A 20,775-nucleotide genomic window follows, 5' to 3' on the forward strand; every position below is an offset into this window, starting at 1 on the left:
ATTGATCTCAGATCTTTCTGTGAACACAAGGAGCCCTTCCATTTGTAGGAGGGCAATTCTGGATCCAATCCCAAATATATAAGCAATCTCCAAGCAGCCATAAAAAAGCAGCATTTGCCAAATAGTAATCTGTTGCAAAGGTTGGATGCACTGGCTGGAAAAAAGAAGTTAGTCACAGATGCACTGGGGATGGAGAGTAGCAAGTTAAGATTTTAATCTTTCTGGGCTTATCTTATTATTTAGGTGGATGGGATTCTATATTTTTTTGTCATTTTAACTGCAACGTACCCTGAGCTTTCACTGTTGAGTTTGACTTAAATATTCAAATAAACAAGTCTGAAGACTATAGATTTAGGACTCCCAAATGCCATCTCTGTTAATACTAGAAAACTTGTTGGAACAAAACTGCCAGGTAACTTCAAATTACTAGTTTCGTTTTATAAATTCTGTAGGCAATACCTGTTCCTTTACTTTCTGGATCTGGTGCAAATAATTTGACAGTGAGTTTTGGCAACATCCACTGCATCCATAAGCTAACACGTCCACTTGATACGCCAATATTGCTTGTTGTTTGTTCTAAGGTAACAGAATCTGAGAACGGAGAATCATCGCCACCTTGTAGAGATTCACCCTGCCAAAAAACCCAAACCCCAAAACATTAGTAGAAACCTAACATAAATGTATCATATTCAGATCCAATCTATATAAAATACATTTGTAATATGCTTTTCTGTATGATCTTTTTGTTGTGTTTATATCTCTTTCTCCTGCTCCCTAGATACAAAAAAGACCATGGAAGATTCAACAGAATTACAATGCAGAGGCAGAAAAGAGTGGGATTTTGGCTGAGGATGCCTGAAGGTGGTAATGGGCTGGATGAAGACACAAGACACTGAAGTTGAATCCCAACAAGGCAAAGGTGTTGTGAGTTGATGGTTCTCAGGTCTAATAATTGAGTAAATGGCCTCTTTTGGATGGGGTTGTATTCCTTTTGAGGCAACAGGTACTTAACTTCAGGGTACTCCCCTGATCCAATTTTCTCAATGGAGTTTGAAGTAGTGTCAGTGTCATGGAGTGCCTATTCTGGTTCATCAGCTAGTGCCATTCCTAGATGGAGAAATTCAGGCCACAGTAACCCATGCATTGGTGACCTACTGGCAAGATTACTATAATGCACTCTAAACTGAGCTGCCCTTGATGCCCTTGAATGCAACTGCTAGAATATTGTCAGGTTCAGTTGTCCAGAACAATATAATACTACTTCTGAAGAGTTTGTACTGGCTGCCTACATGCTACTGAGCCCAATTCAAGATATAGTGCAGGGGTGTCCAAATGGTCATTTAGTGAGCAATCCTTTGTTGTCTGCTGTAATGCTGCATCCGTCTGTTAGCGGCTGTATTGTAGGTGAGCGATTTATTTTAATTCTGCACACTTATTGTTTAAAAAAAGGTACCCAACTTTGGGAAGCTCCCCCCTAAAAAAGCTCAACAGCTTAGACCTGCTCCTCTAAAAATAGCTCAACAACTCTGAACTCCCTTCCCCTTTTTCCCCCCGGGAGTAGATCGCAGTCTCTTGGGAGTTGGACGTCCCTACTTAACAAGCCCCCCCCCCCTTCCCACCACTCTTTTGTAACTAAACAACCTACATCCATCATTATATTTTCACCTTCTTGCATCAAGTTTTTCCTCAAAAAATTCATCTAAATTTCATATAAACTTTTGAAAACCAGTTACAATGCATTTGACTTGGTCAGGCACAAAAGCATGTAACAGACAAATAACTTGGGACGAACACTAAAAATTAAAAGCGACGAAGAGTCAGAATCAACCTTCTGCAAGAGGAATGTATGGATTTACCATAACAGAAGTAAACAAATGTATCTTATTAGGAGTCAAAGTATTACTTGTTTAAAACATGAAAACGTGTTCTCTGTTGGTCCAAAAGTGAAGTTCAAGTCAGTTTTGATGTTCTCTGGATAGGTTTGCTGCTCCCAAGTGGTTTAATTTTAATAAAAGAATAGTTTTCCATGTGCTTGAAAGCAGTAGCATTGCAGAACTTCTTTGTTGATCATTTTCAGAGTTAGATCTGCCAAACTATAGTTTATAGTCTATATATGTATATGGCAGCAGCTGAGGAGGCTCCTACCCTCATCACATATATATGATTTTTTTACTGACCTAATTGCAAAAATGATTCATTTTCATGACAAAAGATCTATCCTAACAATAGTAAACAAAAAGTTATAGAAAGAAGAAAATAACAAGGTCATGGCAATATTTGATATTTATAAATTGGATTTTAAAAAACCTTTTGCATTCAGCTGTTTCAGACTTTAATCTGAGATGTAGGACTTCCTTCCAGAGAAATCTGTTTTGTGTTTAGCAGTTGGAAGTTACAGATATCTCTGCAATGTTTGAAGAAAAAAAACCGAGTGTGGGAAAAGGCTTCAGAATATATTCTGAATATATTAGAAATTCAATCATTCTCCACAGATAATCAACTGGTTATTAATTAGGGCATAACTTCACCTGTGGTAGCATTAATTAAATCCATGGAGCCTAACATAAATTAAGCATTTCAGAAATATTCAATGATTCTCCACAGAAGGAATGAGTATGTAATTATCTACCACATGTTTAACTTTCAAGGACTCAAATCTGTGTTCCAGTGAATACAATAGCAAACCTAGCAAATTCTCAGAAGTACACTACAAATGTTATCTGAGCCGACAACACTTCTTAGGTAATAACGGCATGAAAATATCACATAATATCTCATTGTATGAACCAAACATTACAGAAAATCTATCACAGATGCATGGGTCATCATGCCCTTGCTTCTGAAGTATACAGAAATGTAAATTGTTCAATGTTTTTCTCATTCCTTGTCAAATATAAGAAAAGGAAAAAATGCTCAAAGATGATTGCTCAAAACATCTCCCATTTTATGGCTTAATCCAAGTTGCGGGAAGAAATGAGCAACTGCTGGTGTGACTTTAGCTGAGAATGTAAACTGCATAGAAAACTGGTTGTGCAATTAAGACAACACAAGAAAAACTGCACAGAGAATGATTTTAATGTCCTGATTAGAACTGTCTAAAATCATGTTTCACACAAACAGCTTTGCATGCAGTTTGTGTTTTTGGAGGCCTTCATAATGGGTGCCAAACTAGCTCTTCCAACCATGAAATTGAAAGCTGTCTAGACACTTTTGGACAGACTGGGGAATAATTTCTTGCTATAAATTCTAATACTATTTTTAAAAATAAATTTCATTTTTTATTTTTGAAATATTAGGTTCCAATCAAAATGTTAGGAATAACGACAAGAAACATTTTTATTTCTCATTCCACTTTATTTTGAATTCCTAATCCCTCGCATGCATATTTAAGTAAATCTATGCCTTAATTTTCCACTTTGCATCCAAATCCATAAAAATGCCAGAATCTAGAAGGCTGAACTATTTTCCCACCCCTCCTCATGCCAAGCCCTAAAGTACACAGTTTAATTCTTTTGCCGGTTCTTGCAAATTGACCCAAAATAGTGAGTTTATTTTTCTAGGAGAATTTATCTTTATTCATCTGGAGGAACCAAACATATAGGACCTTCATCCTTGGCCCGCATTAAAGCTCAGGGATGATCAGAGTTTTGGGCAAATTACTGCTCTGCCTTATCAAAATAACTTCTGTGTTTCTGTTCAATCATACAGCTTCCCCAAGGACTAAACACTTCCTCAACTGTTTGTACTTAAGTAAACAGTAACAAGTGGCCTGTTGTACTCTATACTACCTTCGCTCCAATACAGGGGTGGTAAAAATGATTAACTGACTCTAAGCTCTGGTGCTTAAGCCTCTCACTCATGTTTCCATCTTAGCCACCACCCAGTTTGAAAGTCAGGAATCCTGATAGCTTTGCACACATAAGAGAGCAGCACTCCCTATCAACCTGTCAGCATGAAAAGAATTACTCACAGCTTAAATGTATAAATCATCTATGGATAGTATAAATAAATACTTCATATGCTATTTAATACAAACAATTGTTGGAGTGGGTCATACCACCCCAACTCCCCCCCCCCCGCCCCAGTTCATTTATGGAAAGACTTGTATACTTGAAAGAACTTTGAGGGGTGAAACATTTCAAAATAATCATTCTGGTCCTGAAGAGAAGTAGTATGCTTTAACTGTGAAATGTCTGAAGTCAAAAATTCATACAAAGGATGCAAGCGTATTTTTATTTGACAACGTTCAAGGCTTTAAACATAAATTGTACTGGATGTATAAACAAAACAGTAACAAATTTCAGAGCAGTCCCCCTTCCAACAATAATCTAAATATATCCAGGAAATGTTACACCGTACCATGTTCCAGTAATTGAAACATAGCTAAAACATTATAAACCCTGATGAAACAAACTCTTTTAAACTTAATGAGTTTACTATACTATTATTGTTCATAATACAGAGTAAAAGAAGAAGTTAACAATATCTGAGAAACTATATTCAGAACTCAGATGATCCCTGATTCAGAGATTTATGGTCTCTAAATCTAACCTATTTTCTCATGGACTCCTTTTCTTTAATAATTTCTGCAATCAAATTCTGAACCTCAGCTGTTGTTGCTCTTGCTGCCTCCCCAGCCTAAGAACGATGCAGGTGCTATAAACAAGGTAGGTGGTACAGTCCAAGTCAAGCACCATCACAGCCTCTTCAAGGGGGCAGAATCTACTGGTGTCCCTAGCACTATTCTCCACCAAGTGAATCCTTTGAAAGTAAATCCTGGTCCATACCAAAAGATAATCCAAAAGGAACTTTTGGCAGAGTCAAGAAAGACCTTATCCCGTGTTTGGTTTCCCCATCAGCTATCAACTAATATATTTGCTCTAATGTAACCAGGAAAATGATTCTCTAAGGAAGCAGGGGGAAAGTTTGTTCCTTGCTCCCTTTTTAAATAAAGCTACCACATGCTGAAGCACCCTGGAATTAGAATGCCATGAGAGAGACTGAAACATAGCTTGCCAATATGGCCTACTTAAACAAATCATTACAAAACATAGTATATTTTTACTATCAATTTGCAGAGCAATTGGCTAGGTGTTCATGGAAACCTATTGAGTCAGATCTGATGTTAGAAGAAAGCTAGCTGAAGCTAAAATGAGGTAATTTATGAGTAACGAAGTATAATGGATAACTACCAAAATACAATAAAAATCTAGGTTGTTGGGTGGGTTTTTTTGCTTAAAGTAGAAATTGCCTAAAGCAGTTTTGCTGAACCTATGGCCCTCCAGATGTTATTGAACTCCAACTCTCATCAATCCTGAAATGATGGGAACTGGAGTTCAACAACATCTAGGAGGGCCACAGATCCCCCAACCGGGGCCAAAAGTGTTTCAAGGAAGGAGGGAAGGAGAAGGAAAGAAAAGGAAAAGGAAAATCATTATCGGACAGGCATTCCTTTAGAATTTTGCTTTGTTTCCCCCGTGGGCAAGGCTTACAAATCACATATAAGTTTTGTCATTGGCTTAAGTAGGATAGTTAGACCAGACTTGGTTGGGTTAATATGAAAACAAGTGAGATGGTTATATATAGATCCACCTAAAAGAGACAGGGAATGGCATTCTATCTGCAGCAGCACAAGATGGCTCTTCATGTTTCAGGATGATAGTCAATATAATTTGCAACTCTATCCAGAAAGTGCAAACTAAAAGCATGCCCCACAAGACAGTGGGAGCCAGAGTGATGTGGCTGCTTCATTCAGGCAGGAGCAAAAAGCTGATTGGGAGCTGCCCACATTCCCAAAGAGCTTCTTCTCTTGCCTCATGATCAATCCAGTGACCTCATGAAACCAAGAGAAGAACTGTGGTTAATCAAAAACAGAAGCAACAGCTTCCAATCTCCTCCTCACTGCTGCACCTGGATAGGGAGGGGGTGGGGAAGGACAAGCCTAAGGCTCACTGCAGCTCATTTACGTGACAATAAACCATGAACGCATTCATAATGTTCTTATTTGTATCACTTTTTTCTGTCTTGTGAAGGTTTGATGTTGAGCATGATTCATTAAACCTCAATGAATATTTATCCATGCTCATTTATTTACATCTTTTATCCTATTTATTCCTATTTGGTCACTTGCTCAGACTCTTAGCCAATTACCATAGCATGCCAATATAATTTTTAATTACCTCTGTAGTTGTCCCAATGTCAGCAGATGGGCTACATGTGCTGGTATCTGGTGGAGCTGTCCCAACACTACTTTTGACAGGGGAGCCTGGAGGTGCAGGTCCTGAAGTGGATTCTGTATAAGCTGGAGGGTGGTGCAAAATACCCTTCTTCTGAATCTTATTCCAGACTTTGTTCATTATATCTGCTAGTTCATACAGCAGCTGCACCTTAAACGGGAAAAAGGTAATAAGGTTCAGCAAATCATTAAAACTTCAAGATTTTATAATGTAAAAATCCCAACCTCAGCATTTTTGTTATGGTAAAAAGCATGTAACAAATGTAAAAGTACAGTATAAAAATGCAACCCTATGCAAGGTAGAGTTTTAATAAATACTTTTTTAAAAAAATACACTTTTTCACAAGCTCTTACAAATGCTCATCCCATTCAGTGGACTCACAACAATCTCAAATTCTAAAAACAAAGGCAATATAATTTGCAAAATGTGAAATTATTTGTTCATGGTAGATATGAAGCTGTTCTCAGTATGCAGGGGAAAAAATCTCTTGGAATGTGTCTTTTCAGTATTCACAAAACACTCTGTATAACTGTGCATTGTCTGACTCAGTTCTAAGGTATTTACACAAGGCTTCACAAATAAGCATTAATCATAGAATCTGTATGACAACAGTTTGCCACATACTGTATTTTAAAAAGAACAGGGAATCTGCAAACACAATACATAAGCAGATGCACAGCTGGACACCATACCCAGCTTGCCATTATTTGAGGGTGAGGGGAATCAAAATGTTCATATATTATAAAGAAGCTTCAGCCTCGGGACATATCCAGAGAATGACGTTGGCTTCTAATGTGGGCAGAACAGATGCAGAAAAACACTGTTGTCAGTTTAAATTTGATAGAAAACAGGACTTAATTTTGTACATCTGAGAATATGATTTATCCTCAGGTTTTGGTTTCACTGTCTTTATATAGCGACAGCGCTGGAGGTATTTGTTTTTTGTAAGAGCCCAAAATTCCTCTCAATTAATATTTTAATGTTTAATATTTAAATCAAACATTGATAGAAAGCAGTCCTCATGCAATTTGTCATACAGCTTTTTGTCATGAGGGGTACTTTTTAAATTTATACATTTAACACTTTCAGTATTTACATAGGTAACTGTCATAAGGAGATTGATTATGGCACATATGGATGGCAGTACAGCATAAATCTAATATTGTTAACATTGAAAAATATCTGACTTATTTCTAGTATACTTTGATAAGCTGATCAAGTGTCAATGATTCATGCAAGCCCTCTCTCCCAGTCCCCTATGGAGTGAAAATACTTTCTGAAATTTCATTATTAGGCCACAGAAAAGATACAGTGATACCTTGGTTCTCAAATTTAATCTGTTCTGGAAGTCTGTTCAACTCTTAAAACATTCAAAAACCAAGGCATGGCTTCCAATTGGCTTCACTCAAGCGGAAACCACGTCGGATATTTGGCATCCGATGTTTGGCACACTTACTTCCGGGTTTTCGGCATTCGGGAACCAATTTGTTCATCAACTAAGCCGTTCGAGAACCAAGGTAGCACTGTACTTCTTAAAATCTTCACTGTATTATGGCAATGTGAGTAACACATAATGCAATGACTTCCTGCTGAAAGCTACTAACAAATAGGACCCTAGCCTGAAGAATGAAAGCTCCTTCCTGGTAAAAATCCTCTTTCAGCACCAACGTTACTGCAAGTAATGGTTTCCTAACCTTCACTGACAAAAACTTAGAAAGTGACAGAGATGATTTTGTGGAGGATTTTGTTACCTCAAGCCAAATTCCAATGTACCTTGGAGAACAAGACTGTCCCAAACAAAACCATGTGAGTTGTGTCAGGAGAAGACAAAACTATATATAACCTGTTCCCTTGATCAGTTTTTGCATGATAAACCATATGAGACTCCTAACAGGTTAAAATTGATTGGAACAAGAAAATACAATAATTCCCAAAATCAATAGATTTTGTGGGATCTATCTTGCCCCAGACACTTTTCTTTACAGAAAGAAAATTGTGGCCAAAATTTGGGAACACAGTTTGTAACTATGCAAGTGACACTATCCTAGAAGGGCTATGGCACACATTTATTTCTGTGCTAAGCTCTTCAATGGAAAGTATACTTGGAGGTTTTCAACCACATTTTTGGTAAGAAAACATTTTAAAGAGTATCTGAAACCATCTGCCAATAAACTGCTTAATTGTGGTTACAGAAGAAGAGAGAAGGAAAGTGAGTGGAGGGACGAGGAGGGAATACAAGTATCCAAAGCAGGCTCCAGATTTATGTATATATTTATCAAAATATTTCTATTCTGCCTTTCTGTTTACAAAGGGCATTCAAGCCAGATTGCAAGACAAATCAATATAATGAAACTCAATACAAATGTTTCAAAAGCACCCTAACCAAGAACAGCATTAAACATCACAATTAATAAATTAGATTGGTCAACAAGGAGCCAGTGTTACACTTGTAGAGGCCGTAGCAGAGTACTCTTTCTAAAACAAAAAAACAATGGAACAGTAAAACCATATACCTAACAATTCTTCTTCAGGGTTTAGCCAAATATTTGCAAGGCAAAGTAAAAGAAGATAAAAACCATCAATTGTCTTTCAGTTGCGGCATCTGTCCATTTCTGTGCCTTGTTATTGTATTATGGCAGCTTTTAATGGTGCTTTTTCATAACACTTTCTTAAGGCACAAGTAAATAAGCAATCAAGAAAATATACACATCACTCTGGCTCCTTTTTATCTTGTTGTGAAGCCTGAAGATGGTGTAGAATTTGAGATCTCACACCCCTGCTGAGAAATGTATTCTGAAACAGAGATGTCACCAACACGTGTTGAGATTCCTGAATTGTAGGGGGTTGGACTAGATGACACTCGGGATCCCTTCCAACTCTACAATTTTATGATTCTGTGATTCAGAATAGTTGTGCCTGAGATGCCTATCTGCAAGCAAGCAAGCTTTTGCAAGCTGTATTGAACCTGAATCTATAACGTACACCATAGATGTATGAATGGCCTACTTTCCCATGGGAAGAAAACAAAAAATTAAAATACCCTATGTGTTGTTTGCACACAAGATACGGAAAGATACCATTTCTGTAATATGAAAGAAACACTAAACAACCCTGCCATAGGTAAAGTGCAGAAGATCTAAGGTTTCACTTGTTGGTTAGAAATGTATCCGATTATATTTTATTAACTGCATTTGATTATAAAGAGGGTGGTTTCTATTTAGCATGTTGGTGGCAACTCTGAAGTGAACTGTTTGATCATTCCCATATATGCAGATAATAATTTAAAGAGAGGCGGTACTGGTGTGAGGTCCCTTTCATTCCCAACTCTGGCAACACTACTTAAATGTTCTGGTAGCTTTGGAAACTTATCTTCAAAATTAGAAGTATAGTATAATTAAAAGCAAAACTAACAATCCAGAGATGAGCAAATCTCTTTTTAACAATGTACACACCCTATTCAAATCTTATAATAAGGACCTCAACACAAGAGAGAGAGAGCACTGTTTTGAGAATCGTGCTAGACACACTGCAGATCCTATTAGCTCCAAATCAGTAGTTTAGTGCATGCTTGCGTTAGCCTGAGCACACAGTTCTCCTGTAGCAATTGAGGCAACCCTACATCAGCTAAACCTAGAACCTGAATGTTCTGAGCTGGGGAACAGGCTTAAGTCCCCTGCTCTATGTGTCACTCTCGCTTTTGAAGACAGAAAGAGACTACTGCCTCTACCCCAGGAAAACAAGGTGTTCTCAAGATAAGGAGACTAGAAGCTGTTGGGTCTTTCTATGAGCTCTCATTCAGAGTAATCTATTGTGCCTCCCACTACCAACAGGAATTTCCGGGGACCGACCAGGCTTGTGACAGCAACACTAACCCCTGTTAAACCTTTTGTCATCAAAGTGGGTGCTCAAAGGGAACTGATGAAAACACGCAGGAACTGATGAAAATATGCATGGTGGGAGCCCTGCCCTCAACCAAAGAGGCGGAGCCAACAACCCATCCTGCTGACCTGGGAATGGGAAAATTAGGAAGAACAGGCATTTAAGTTATTTAATTTCACCTTGCCAACAAAGGTCCGTATAGTTAAAGCTATGGTTTTCCCAGTAGCGATGTATGGAAGTGAAAGCTGGACCATAAAGAAGGCTGATCGCTGAAGAATACTGTATTTTTTGCTCTATAAGACTCACTTTTTCCCTCCTAAAAAGTAAGGGGAAATGTATGTGCGTCTTATGGAGTGAATGCAGGCCGCGCAGCTATCACAGAAGCCAGAACAGCAAGAGGGATTGCTGCTTTCACTGTGCAGCGATCCTTCTTGCTGTTCTGGCTTCTGAGATTCAGAATAATTTTTTCTTGTTTTCCTCCTCCAAAAACTACGTGCGTCTTCTGGTCTGGTTCGTCTTATAGAGTGAAAAATATGGTAGATGCTTTTGAATTATGGTGCTGGAGGAGACTCTTGAGAGTCCCATGGACTGCAAGAAGATCAAACCTACCCATTCTTAAGGAAATCAGCCCTGAGTGCTCACTGGAAGGACAGATCCTGAAGCTGAGGCTCCAATACTTTGGCCACCTCATGAGAAGAGAAGACTCCCTGGAAAAGACCCTGATGTTGGGAAAGATTGAGGGCACGAGGAGAAGGGGACGACAGAAGACGAGATGGTTGGACAGTGTTCTCGAAGCTACCAGCATGAGTTTGACCAAACTGTGGAAGACAGGAGTGCTGGTGCTCTGGTCCATGGGGTCACGAAGAGTCGGACACGACTAAACAACAATGGACTGTCCTGCCTTTCCACAGAATGTTCAAGATACAGGTTATCCTGTCCTGGGGGGCATTTTCAGGTGTAGTGGACTGTGCTGTCTATTTTGCTTTAAACTGTGCTCTTTACATATAAAAATACATAGGAAAGATCTCATCAATTTGTATCATTTCCCTGCCTTCCATGCCAGCTACTGCAAAGTGTTTCTGAAGTTTAGGTAACCCTCCAGAAGCATGTGATATGGCACAGGTGGTTGCAAATAGGTAACAGAGAAGTGATGTAAATGCAAGAGAGTAATCCTTTAAAGAGCTATTATGCGTATCATAATTTAGCAAATAATTATTCCCAGCAATTTAATTACATGTCTGTCCTCTGTAGGCATGCATTAATTGCATAATCACGTATTCCTTGAACATTTTCTCCCTCTTTCTTTTTAAAAGGAGCTGGTTTTGCATGAGAAGAACAGTGGCCAGAGCTCTGCTACACTGCGCTGCCCAAGTTGACAGCTTTTATTAGCTAAAAAAGAAAAAAAAGAAGAGGAAGAAGATTTGGGGAGGGGGCAGCATGCTGCTACCATTAGAAACCCTCTTTACCAAAACCATTTTCGGGTTGAACTGCAACCCCTGACATGACTGTCTCCAACTCAGCACCTTGCTAATGAGGTGAAGAACAGGGAGGAGGTGTTGTGTTCCACCCATGCAATCAAATACTATTAATATGCAGGCCTGGATCTGGTCGCTGTTAGACATACCTTGATTACATCCAGATTAGATTATTGCAATCTGCTCTACAAGAAAGTGTCTTTGAAGAGCACTTGGAATTTGAGTTGGTGCAGAATACAGAATACAACAGTCTGGTGGGGACCTTTTTTTTAAAAGAACATTATTATATCAATTTTATTAGTTCCCGAAAAACTTCTAAGCCAAATTAAAAGTGTTGGTTCTGACCTTTAAAAGTACAAAATGGTTTTGGCCTGGAATGCTTAAAAGAATGTCCTATGGGCTCACTTGGCAGGCTTATATTGTCGTTTGATGCCATGCCACTTATCCCACCATTAGTTGTGTTATGCTATGTGGATACATGGGACAGGGGCATCTCAGTGGTGGTACTGATGTGAAATATTTTGCTCTGGATTACCCAGTTGGTTTTCCTCCTTCCATCCCTGCTTCAGACAAAAGATGAAGATGCTGTTATTTCAATATGCTTTTGGCGTGGGAGGTGACTGAAGACTTATTTTCCTGCTTCCCTTTTTGAATTTTACTGGCTTTTTAAAAATGTAATAATTACGTATATTTTAAATCTGTTTTATGCTCCAGTTGTAGTTAGTCACCTTGGGGTCTGCATGGATGGAAAGCCAGAGTAAAAGTATATAAATACATAAAGGAATAAATAGCCTTTCGCCTTAATGGACGGTATGTTATGCTGAACGAGAACAGGTATGTGCTAATTTGCACAAAGACTACATTAGATCATTTCAACAGATGCATCCACAGTGACAGCAAAGCTGGGCCCCAACACTGAACAGTACATCTGCAAGTCATTTCACTCCATCAGCCAAAAGATGCATTTATGTGCCGTAGCTATTACACTTTGAGACGAATTTAAATTACAAAAGTTAAAAGAGCTTCAAAGCAAATTGTAATCTAATCTAAGTACAGTGATCTTGATGGCTCCTTTTTCTGAGGCTGGGGGGAGGGGGGAGAGAGCTTTAAAAAAAGGTATTTCTTTTACAAAACCCAGAATGGTAATTCTTAAATCAACCATTTTTGATTTGCCCCAATAAATCAAATAAATGAACCAACCTGAGGATTTGAGCATTTTACTTCAAGAGATTCAAGGTCAACATGAAGACACACAACAAATGAGTGCCTGGATTCAGATCCTGCAGAAGGTAGCGCTTGTGACGTAACTGCTAGAGTAGAAGTGCAGCCCATTGGTTCTATTATATTTAGGGTCATTTGCTGCCCAAGAAGAGTATATATGCTGAAATGATTCAGATTAATTGTCCAAGGAAAAGCATCACCTAGTGGATCAAGAAAAAAGCAAAATATTCAATACATAAAGAAAATATCAAAAGCTTAATACATTAAATAAATTAACCCACCTCATGACTGAACGATTCCTGTACCAAACTAATAAAAAAAAATCGCTCAAATCAAATAATGATCAGCAGCAACCACATTGTGTTGTGTGGAACTTAGAATTAACAAAGCCCTTATCATCTCCTGCTACATGTAATACACATATCAAGAATATCTGTTATTACATTCCATATTTTGCACCTGTCCACGTAATGAACCCCCATATTGTCATATTGTTTTTATAGCAATCACCCATGACTGCCAACATAGGTACTTTTAATTTCTACTGATTTCAGTAGGATAGATTTAAGACTATGCTCTCCCCTTCAATGGGACTTAGAATAATTTGGTTTTAGATGGATTATAGCCTCCAATTTAAAACATCTTCCGCAGTGAAGAATTCTGATTACTGGGGTTCAAAAATAGATAAAACATATAAAAATTGCCTAAAATGCCACATCACTGAGAGCAAAGTTTTTAAAGAGAACAAATATGTTTACAGGAATATGAGAAGAGGGCATGGCAGTTCTGGGTAATCATTCAATTTGAGATAATTGAACAGATTTTAGGGCTGTAGCAATTATAATCCTCCTCAGAGTAGACCCATTGGAATTAATGGATATAACTAACCTAGTTCCATTAAGCAGAAGTCGGCATACCACTAAGGAGATGATTCTATCAGCTCAAATGTGTTTGCTATCCACCTACCTCAAGTTTGGAAAATGTATTTCCCTAACATGGAGAGCTACTATGCAACTGGAGAGTCCAAGCATGGCAACCTTCCAGACCAATAACAGTGGTAGCTGTGGGCTAAGAACACTCTCAGTAGTCCCCAAGTAATATTTCACTCCATTTACTTTGTTCAGCTCTTGGCAAAACCTTCTTAACATTTTACAGCCTGTTCTAAAGAGCTGAAATCTTGATCAACACTATCATTTACATTGTTACAAATGTACCATGAATTAAGTATTTCCCTCCCTACCAACAATGGAAACTGCTGAGAGCAAGAACTCTGTTAAAGGAATGTTTATCCTTCTTCATATGGGTAAGTAAAAAGACAAAAATATTTCTAATGCTTTAATGACCTAGAATCTGTTTAAAAATGCTGATTGCCTCTGGAGGATCCCCTAAGCCTCCAGAGAATATATTTTTTGGGGGGGGGGATGCAGGATGCTGAGGGGAGGGAACAGGAAAGAGAAGCCCCATTGCATGAGGGGAAGTTCGCTGCACACTGGATGTCACCCGTTATGTCTATAATACACATACAGATATATATGCCTACACATGCTTCTCCATATATCAGGCAGGGTGGCATCAGCATTGAAAAGCAAAAAATTATGTTTATCAGAAGAACACTGAGGTTTTTCAATGGGGAACTGTGCTGAATGAAGATTCCACTCATTACAAACATGTGCACTGTAAGCTTCATCCAAAATGTAACCTATGGGGAGTTACTGTGCTGAAAGTCTACCTAGCCAAATGGTTTTGCTTTCATCCAGACTTACGGGTATACGTACAAATTCAGCTGAGCGAGTTCCGAGAACATTAGGTAGTAGTGTTTCAAATGATGAGGTGTATGGCCACAGTTGGGTTCAACTTTTGTTTTGATCCATGTACACAGATTAGCACTAGCTTAACATAGGTAACATTTACTGTGGTTTGGTGAATAATACTTCATAATATAAAAGGCAGGGGTAGAGATAGAATTAAATGGACACAGCTAGTTTTACTTGAGAGTTTAGAAAGAACATGTGAAGCATTTTATTTATTTGCAAAAACACTGGATTTCATGAATATTGAATGCATCTTTTAATATACTGTACCTTTTGATACATCCAAACCACATTTTAAGGAAAGTCATAAAATGGAAACGTCGTATGTGATTTTGTGCACTAAGAAAGGCCAATGGCAGTAAAACAGGCATGGCAGTTCAAGCCCTACCTATGTCCCTACCTAAATCTGAGTAAATCTGAATTTGATAGATCTTACTCCCAGGTAAATGAGATTAGGACTGCAGCCCAAACTATCATTTTAAACAACACTGCACAAATACAGATGAAACTTATGTCTATGGTTAACATAAGATGGTTTAAGAAATTCATATAGTGTACGGCCTAAAATATGAATAGCATGTATTTCCTATTCTAACAAAAATAAATAATCTACACATGTCATTCTTTAAACCTACCACAATTGTCAGGAACGTTCCATTCAGAGCTTAATAGCAAACATAGCTTTTTCCCAAATGTTGCCATGTTATGACATGAAATTGGCAAACTACACATTTGAAAAACAGCAACTATTAATGTTGACTGTTCTCACAACTACTGTCTAGTAGAGAGGCCAAGTGCAAGGCCTGTAAAGGACATGGAGCAAGTCTTACCTCAGTTACAAACTAAACAGATGGCTATTGGGAACCACTAAACCATGAGGTATGTACTGGGAAGTCCTGGCTCAAATCTCAGTCAAAAAAACATAACACACACACTCCATCACCCTTGCTGTCTCAGACCCACTGCTGCAGTATGAAAATATTAGCATTGGCCTAACTCTGAGGATTACTACGATAATGTATATGAAGCATACTTGAATGACAATTATCAGTGGCAATTTTCATAGCCGCTTAAACATGACCACTGTATTTTATTCCTCTAACAGATGAAGATAGAAATCATGAAGATATCACTAAAAGGAACATCAAGTTAAGATAACTATAAAAGAGGGTACAAAATGATCAAATATTAAAGAAATAAGTCTGATGGGAAAAGTTTGCAAGAGGAAGAGAATGTATGAAAGAATAGATATAGATAGATAGATAGATAGATAGATAGATAGATAGATGATAGATAGATAGATAGATAGATAGATAGATAGATAGATAGTTGCAATAAACAAGATAAGCCTGGATGTTACAGGCAACTTAACCACAACAATAGAAAGAACGATGACCTTCAAAAATATTAAAGATTGAGAAGTGAGAAGAACAAGTAACACAATTTCAGGAGCAAAATCACAAAAAAAGCATTTTGAAGGACATTTTTCAACATAAAGGTTTCAGCACGTTGAAAATGTACACAGGGAAAATGATGACCATAGAATGAACTTTTCTCTTTTAGAATATGGTATACTCTACCTTCTTCGAGAATTGGTCTTTGCACAACAAAGGGAATTTCTTGCAAGGGCTCCATGTACTTGTGGCCAGCACTCATAACCTTTATCTGAGGTAAGCAAAGAATAAGAGTTCCCGGCATGCTAGCCTGCCCATGATACCAGCTGCGCACTGTCCCAGGAATATCTCCAGACACAATTGTACTAGGAGATGGCAGGCTGTCATTTGGAATGAACACACAGCAGGACTGAACTTCAAGCTGAAAAACAAAAACAAATCCATAAAGGGAATCTCATAAACAGACCTTAAGATGTGTTTACTGTATCTAAGCATCGCACAACAGCAAGAATCAAAATCAGCTACAAATATTTCTACGACTTATGAACTGAATCTCAAGTGAAGGCCCCAAAGCTGCAGGTGGTTTGTATTTTGGAAATCTTTTAAAAAGAAGTCACAACTAAAGAGGTGTCTTTTTAGCCTATAAACTTGTTCAGAAAACCGTTTGTACAAAAAGCTGAATATATATCTACCTTTCCACACCTCTTTCCAAGAGAGGTGATTGATTTGGAAAGTGAACTCACAAAAGAGAGAGGAAGAAAATCCTGCTCCATTTGCCATTTATTACCTTTTTGTTAGCACTAGCTAAGGCTTCAGATTTGACTAGTAGCTCATATATTGCTACTTTTTGTTTTCTTTGTAGTTTGAGATGCTCGTGCTTTGTGAAGCCTGCATCATTCTCAACAAATGTAATGAAAGTACAACTTTCGTTATTTCGCCAAATATTGCTCATTATTGCCAAAACCACATACTACTAGTATGATCTGTCTTCTGCAGTTATGTGTAGATGGAATGTGATAACTGGCACAGAAACTTGGGAAATTTAGCCTTTGTGTTTATGTTGGGGGGGGGAATCAAAAGGTTTCTTGCCTTCATTGCACAAGAAATAGGTCTGAAAATGTGCATGTTGTCCATGTTTAGAAGGCAAAGTGTGCACACAGTGTGCCAAAAAGGATGTAGTATTCATAGGCTTCAATTATGACCAGATGCTCCTTCCTTGTACTATCAGTCATGCAAACCTTACTCATTCGCTGCATCTTACCTTATCTGCCACGACAAATATAGTTCTCCTTTGCCCCCCCCATGAAATCAAATCTAAAATTTGCATAACTGAAATCATCACCTTTAGAATAAAAGATCACAATTTAAGTAGCTTTGTACACAAAATAGGCAAACTATTCATGTAACCGATCGTTATAATTTGCGTTGGTAAAGGAACTTGAATAAAATAGAAACACATGTAGCCCTATAATTTAAAAATGAGAAATATATATATATATATATATATATATATATATATATATATATATGTGCCAATACAATAATTTGTGTGTGTGTGTATGCACAGAAAATTACATGACAAAAAACCAGTTGAAATATGCCAATCCGTAACTTTTTCTAGAAATAATACTAATGTTTGAAATCAATTTTTATATATACTATTTACACAAAAACTAGTAAGATATAGTAAGGCTGCATTCCTTACACGCCTGAGAAGCCCTACTGAATTCAGTGGATTTACTCATAGGTAAGTGGGCACTGGTGGTGCTGTGGTCTAAACCACTGAGCCTAGGGCTTGCCAATCAGAAGGTTGGCGGTTCAAATCCCTGCAATGGGGTGAGCTCCCATTGCTCGGTCCCTGCTCCTGCCAACCTAGCAGTTTGAAAACACGTAAAAGTGCAAGTAGATAAATAGGCTTATCCCACTCCAGCGAGAAGGTAAACGGCCTTTCCGTGCACTGCTCTGGTTTCACCAGAAGCGGCTTAGTCTTGCTGGCCACATGACCCGGAAAAACTGCAGACAAACATCAGCTCCCTTGGCCAGTAAAGTGAAATGAGCGCCACAACCCCAGAATCGTTCACAACTGGACTTAACTGTAAGGGGTCCTTTACCTTTACCTTTTTAAGTGGGCTAAGAATGAAGCCTAAATGAACCTAGATATTACATAGGTATGTACAGGGAAACGATTGTTGGCATACGTCTGTCTCAAGAAACAATGGAGTGCATCTCTGGAGATGAAGTCAAACCACTGTGTTAGCAGCACCAAAGTTACAGCTGAAGGATGGCTATTGGGTGATGAGAGATCAGAAGGATCTTTACTGGCAATCGAATGGGGAAGACGGAGTGAACTTTGCATGTCCTCTGGTATTGCTGTACTTCACCAAGGGAGGCAAACACTAGAAAGTCGCAAGCTATAATCTTTGCATAGCATTCAGCTGCATTTCATTCTACCTAACCATACTGCACCATATGCTGCTGCCATAAGGATCTAGCACTGTGCATTGTTGGAATGTTGTTAGACGGCTGAATCACAGACATCCTCACATTTTTTCTTGTTGGTTGGTTGGTTTTAAGGCTTGCTGCTTTTAAGTTCTCAAACCCATATTAGGGAAGCTACTTTCAGACCCATATTAAGGAAACTCCCCTCCTTCTGCCAGGCTCTTACTCCAGGACAACTCAATTGTCCCTTATAAGAATATGCAATAATAATAATAATAATAATAATAATAATAATAATAATAATAATAATTCTCTGCATTCTTTAGAAGTTGGCCATCTCAACAGAAATTGAAGCCGTGACGACTTTTTAACCAGTTCTGTCAAAAAATAAGACTGGGGCATATGCAAATTAGAATCTCACCCCCCAATTAGTGTTCATTTCTTTGTGCATATGTATAAGCCCATGCACTGAAATTACGAAATTGCTGCCCCCCCAAAAGAAACAATTTATTCACAATAAATTGGTATTCGTATGAAAAAGAATCAGCTGGCATGTGCACTCCTGCAAAACATGTGAATATGTAAGATCCTGATGCACAGTTGGACAGCTCACATCTGGACAAATTTCTATGTTGGGGACACCAACTAACTGCACATGCATATGTATGTAGATACAGGTAGGTAACCATGTTGGTCTGCTGTAGTCGAAACAAAATAAAAAAATTCCTTCCAGTAGCACCTTAGAGACCAACTAAGTTTGCTATTGGTATGAGCTTTCATGTTCATGAAAGCTTCTTCAAATACCACAGATGTGTAACTGTGTGTGCTCTGCACATACACAGAGAGAGAGAGAGAGTAAAAGAAAAGGAAGAGTACTTCTAAAAATTTATTAGTTGTTTGATTAAACAAGAATGTATCACGTATCACTTTATTGATAGAAATAGTGCTTAAAAATATATGTAATCCAAATATCTTAAAATTCCTGTACTCTTAAAGTTACATCAATAGCTTATATTAAAGCTATCAAATAAATCTTTTTACACTTTAAAAATAACTATTAAACTGTGTGTCTAAAATTGTGAATTTAATGTGAAATGTGACTGATTTATATAACTGAATATAAATCTGCAGCAGTAAATCTTACATTAATGTAAGGATCTGACAATCCAAGGGAAAGAAAATGAAGTAATCTGCCAGTAAGAAGTCCTCAAGCTGGGGGTCAGATCCTATTCATGGAAACCATCTGGTTGGGACCCTCTAAGCCACACCAAACACAAATGATCTTTTAAAAAAATATCCTATTCATTAATGCATCACAGCTGCACTGAGTGTTACTTCATTTTTCCATGGCAACATCCTTTCTGTTTCAAGGATCGTATTTCAGTTTTGGTAGCAACGTGTTCTTTTGCCAATACCGAACATACTTGTGTGTTAAAGACAAGGAATTATTACAAATTCTTGAAACAAAATCACCTCCTTTTTGATTATGTTAAGGATTGTGCTTGCTACGCAACACTCCCTAATAACAGAACAACAAAGGGCAGCTAACATGCATCCAAAATATGCATTTATTTTCTGTTCTTGATAAAATGTCTCAAAATGTGTCAATTTCCACACTAATAAAATCAGTCTATACTGTAGTAAGAAACTAAAATTCTCCTGTTGTATGACTTCAAATTGAACCAAATAAGATTTTTAAGTTACACAATAGGGAAGTTTTAGTTTTCTATTAGAAAAAAGAACAATATAGTATTAAATTGGTAATATCGATACTGATATGGCACATTTTCAAAATATTTCACTTACATTTTCTAAGCAATCTTTACACCAAACCTGCAAAGGAGACTAGCATTACAGTCTCCATAATTCATATACAGTCTGAGAAAAAGTGCCCTCACTAATAATTTTATTATAATAATAGTAATTTTATTATTTGTATGCTGCCCATCTGACTGGGTAGCACCAGCCACTCTGGGCAGCTCCCAACAGAATATTAAAAACACAATAAATATTAAAAACACAGTAATTTTATGAGTCATCTCTCATCTAAGATTTGAACAAGATCTTTCCAGAAAATTATTGCACCGGTTAATATTTATAAGAATTGTACTTCATATGTCCACATGATTTAAATGTTAAATTGTGTATTGTAAAATAGGGATGTTCTCAAACACTTTAAATTGTAATGAGTGTATATATTAATCTATGACAAATATAATATTTGAAATTTGTGAAACACTGGAGGTGAGATTGAGGGAGAGAGGTAACATCATCTATAACAGGGATGGGAAACTTCACAACTGGGGGACAAATTCAGCCT

At 37.7% G+C, this 20,775-nt stretch overlaps 1 protein-coding gene across 6 annotated transcripts in view; it reads right to left on the reverse strand.

Annotated features, from left to right (window-relative positions):
• Window positions 1–20,775, reverse strand: part of VPS13B (vacuolar protein sorting 13 homolog B) — a 370,069-nt gene that overhangs the window by 173,709 nt on the left and 175,585 nt on the right. For all 6 annotated transcript variants that reach the window (XR_008331404.1, XM_053395521.1, XM_053395520.1 and 3 more), the window contains exons 23-26: window positions 16,203–16,437; window positions 12,791–13,011; window positions 6,180–6,386; window positions 460–631 (exon numbers count right to left, since the gene is read on the reverse strand). Coding sequence is in view for 5 of the 6 variants with exons in the window: in XM_053395521.1 (XP_053251496.1) it covers window positions 460–631; window positions 6,180–6,386; window positions 12,791–13,011; window positions 16,203–16,437 (835 nt within the window). In the remaining variant the exon portion in view is untranslated. The remainder of the gene's footprint in view (window positions 1–459; window positions 632–6,179; window positions 6,387–12,790; window positions 13,012–16,202; window positions 16,438–20,775) is intronic.

Source organism: Podarcis raffonei, chromosome 7 (genome assembly GCF_027172205.1).
Source record: "Podarcis raffonei isolate rPodRaf1 chromosome 7, rPodRaf1.pri, whole genome shotgun sequence".
NCBI classification, from domain to species: Eukaryota; Metazoa; Chordata; class Lepidosauria; order Squamata; family Lacertidae; genus Podarcis; species Podarcis raffonei.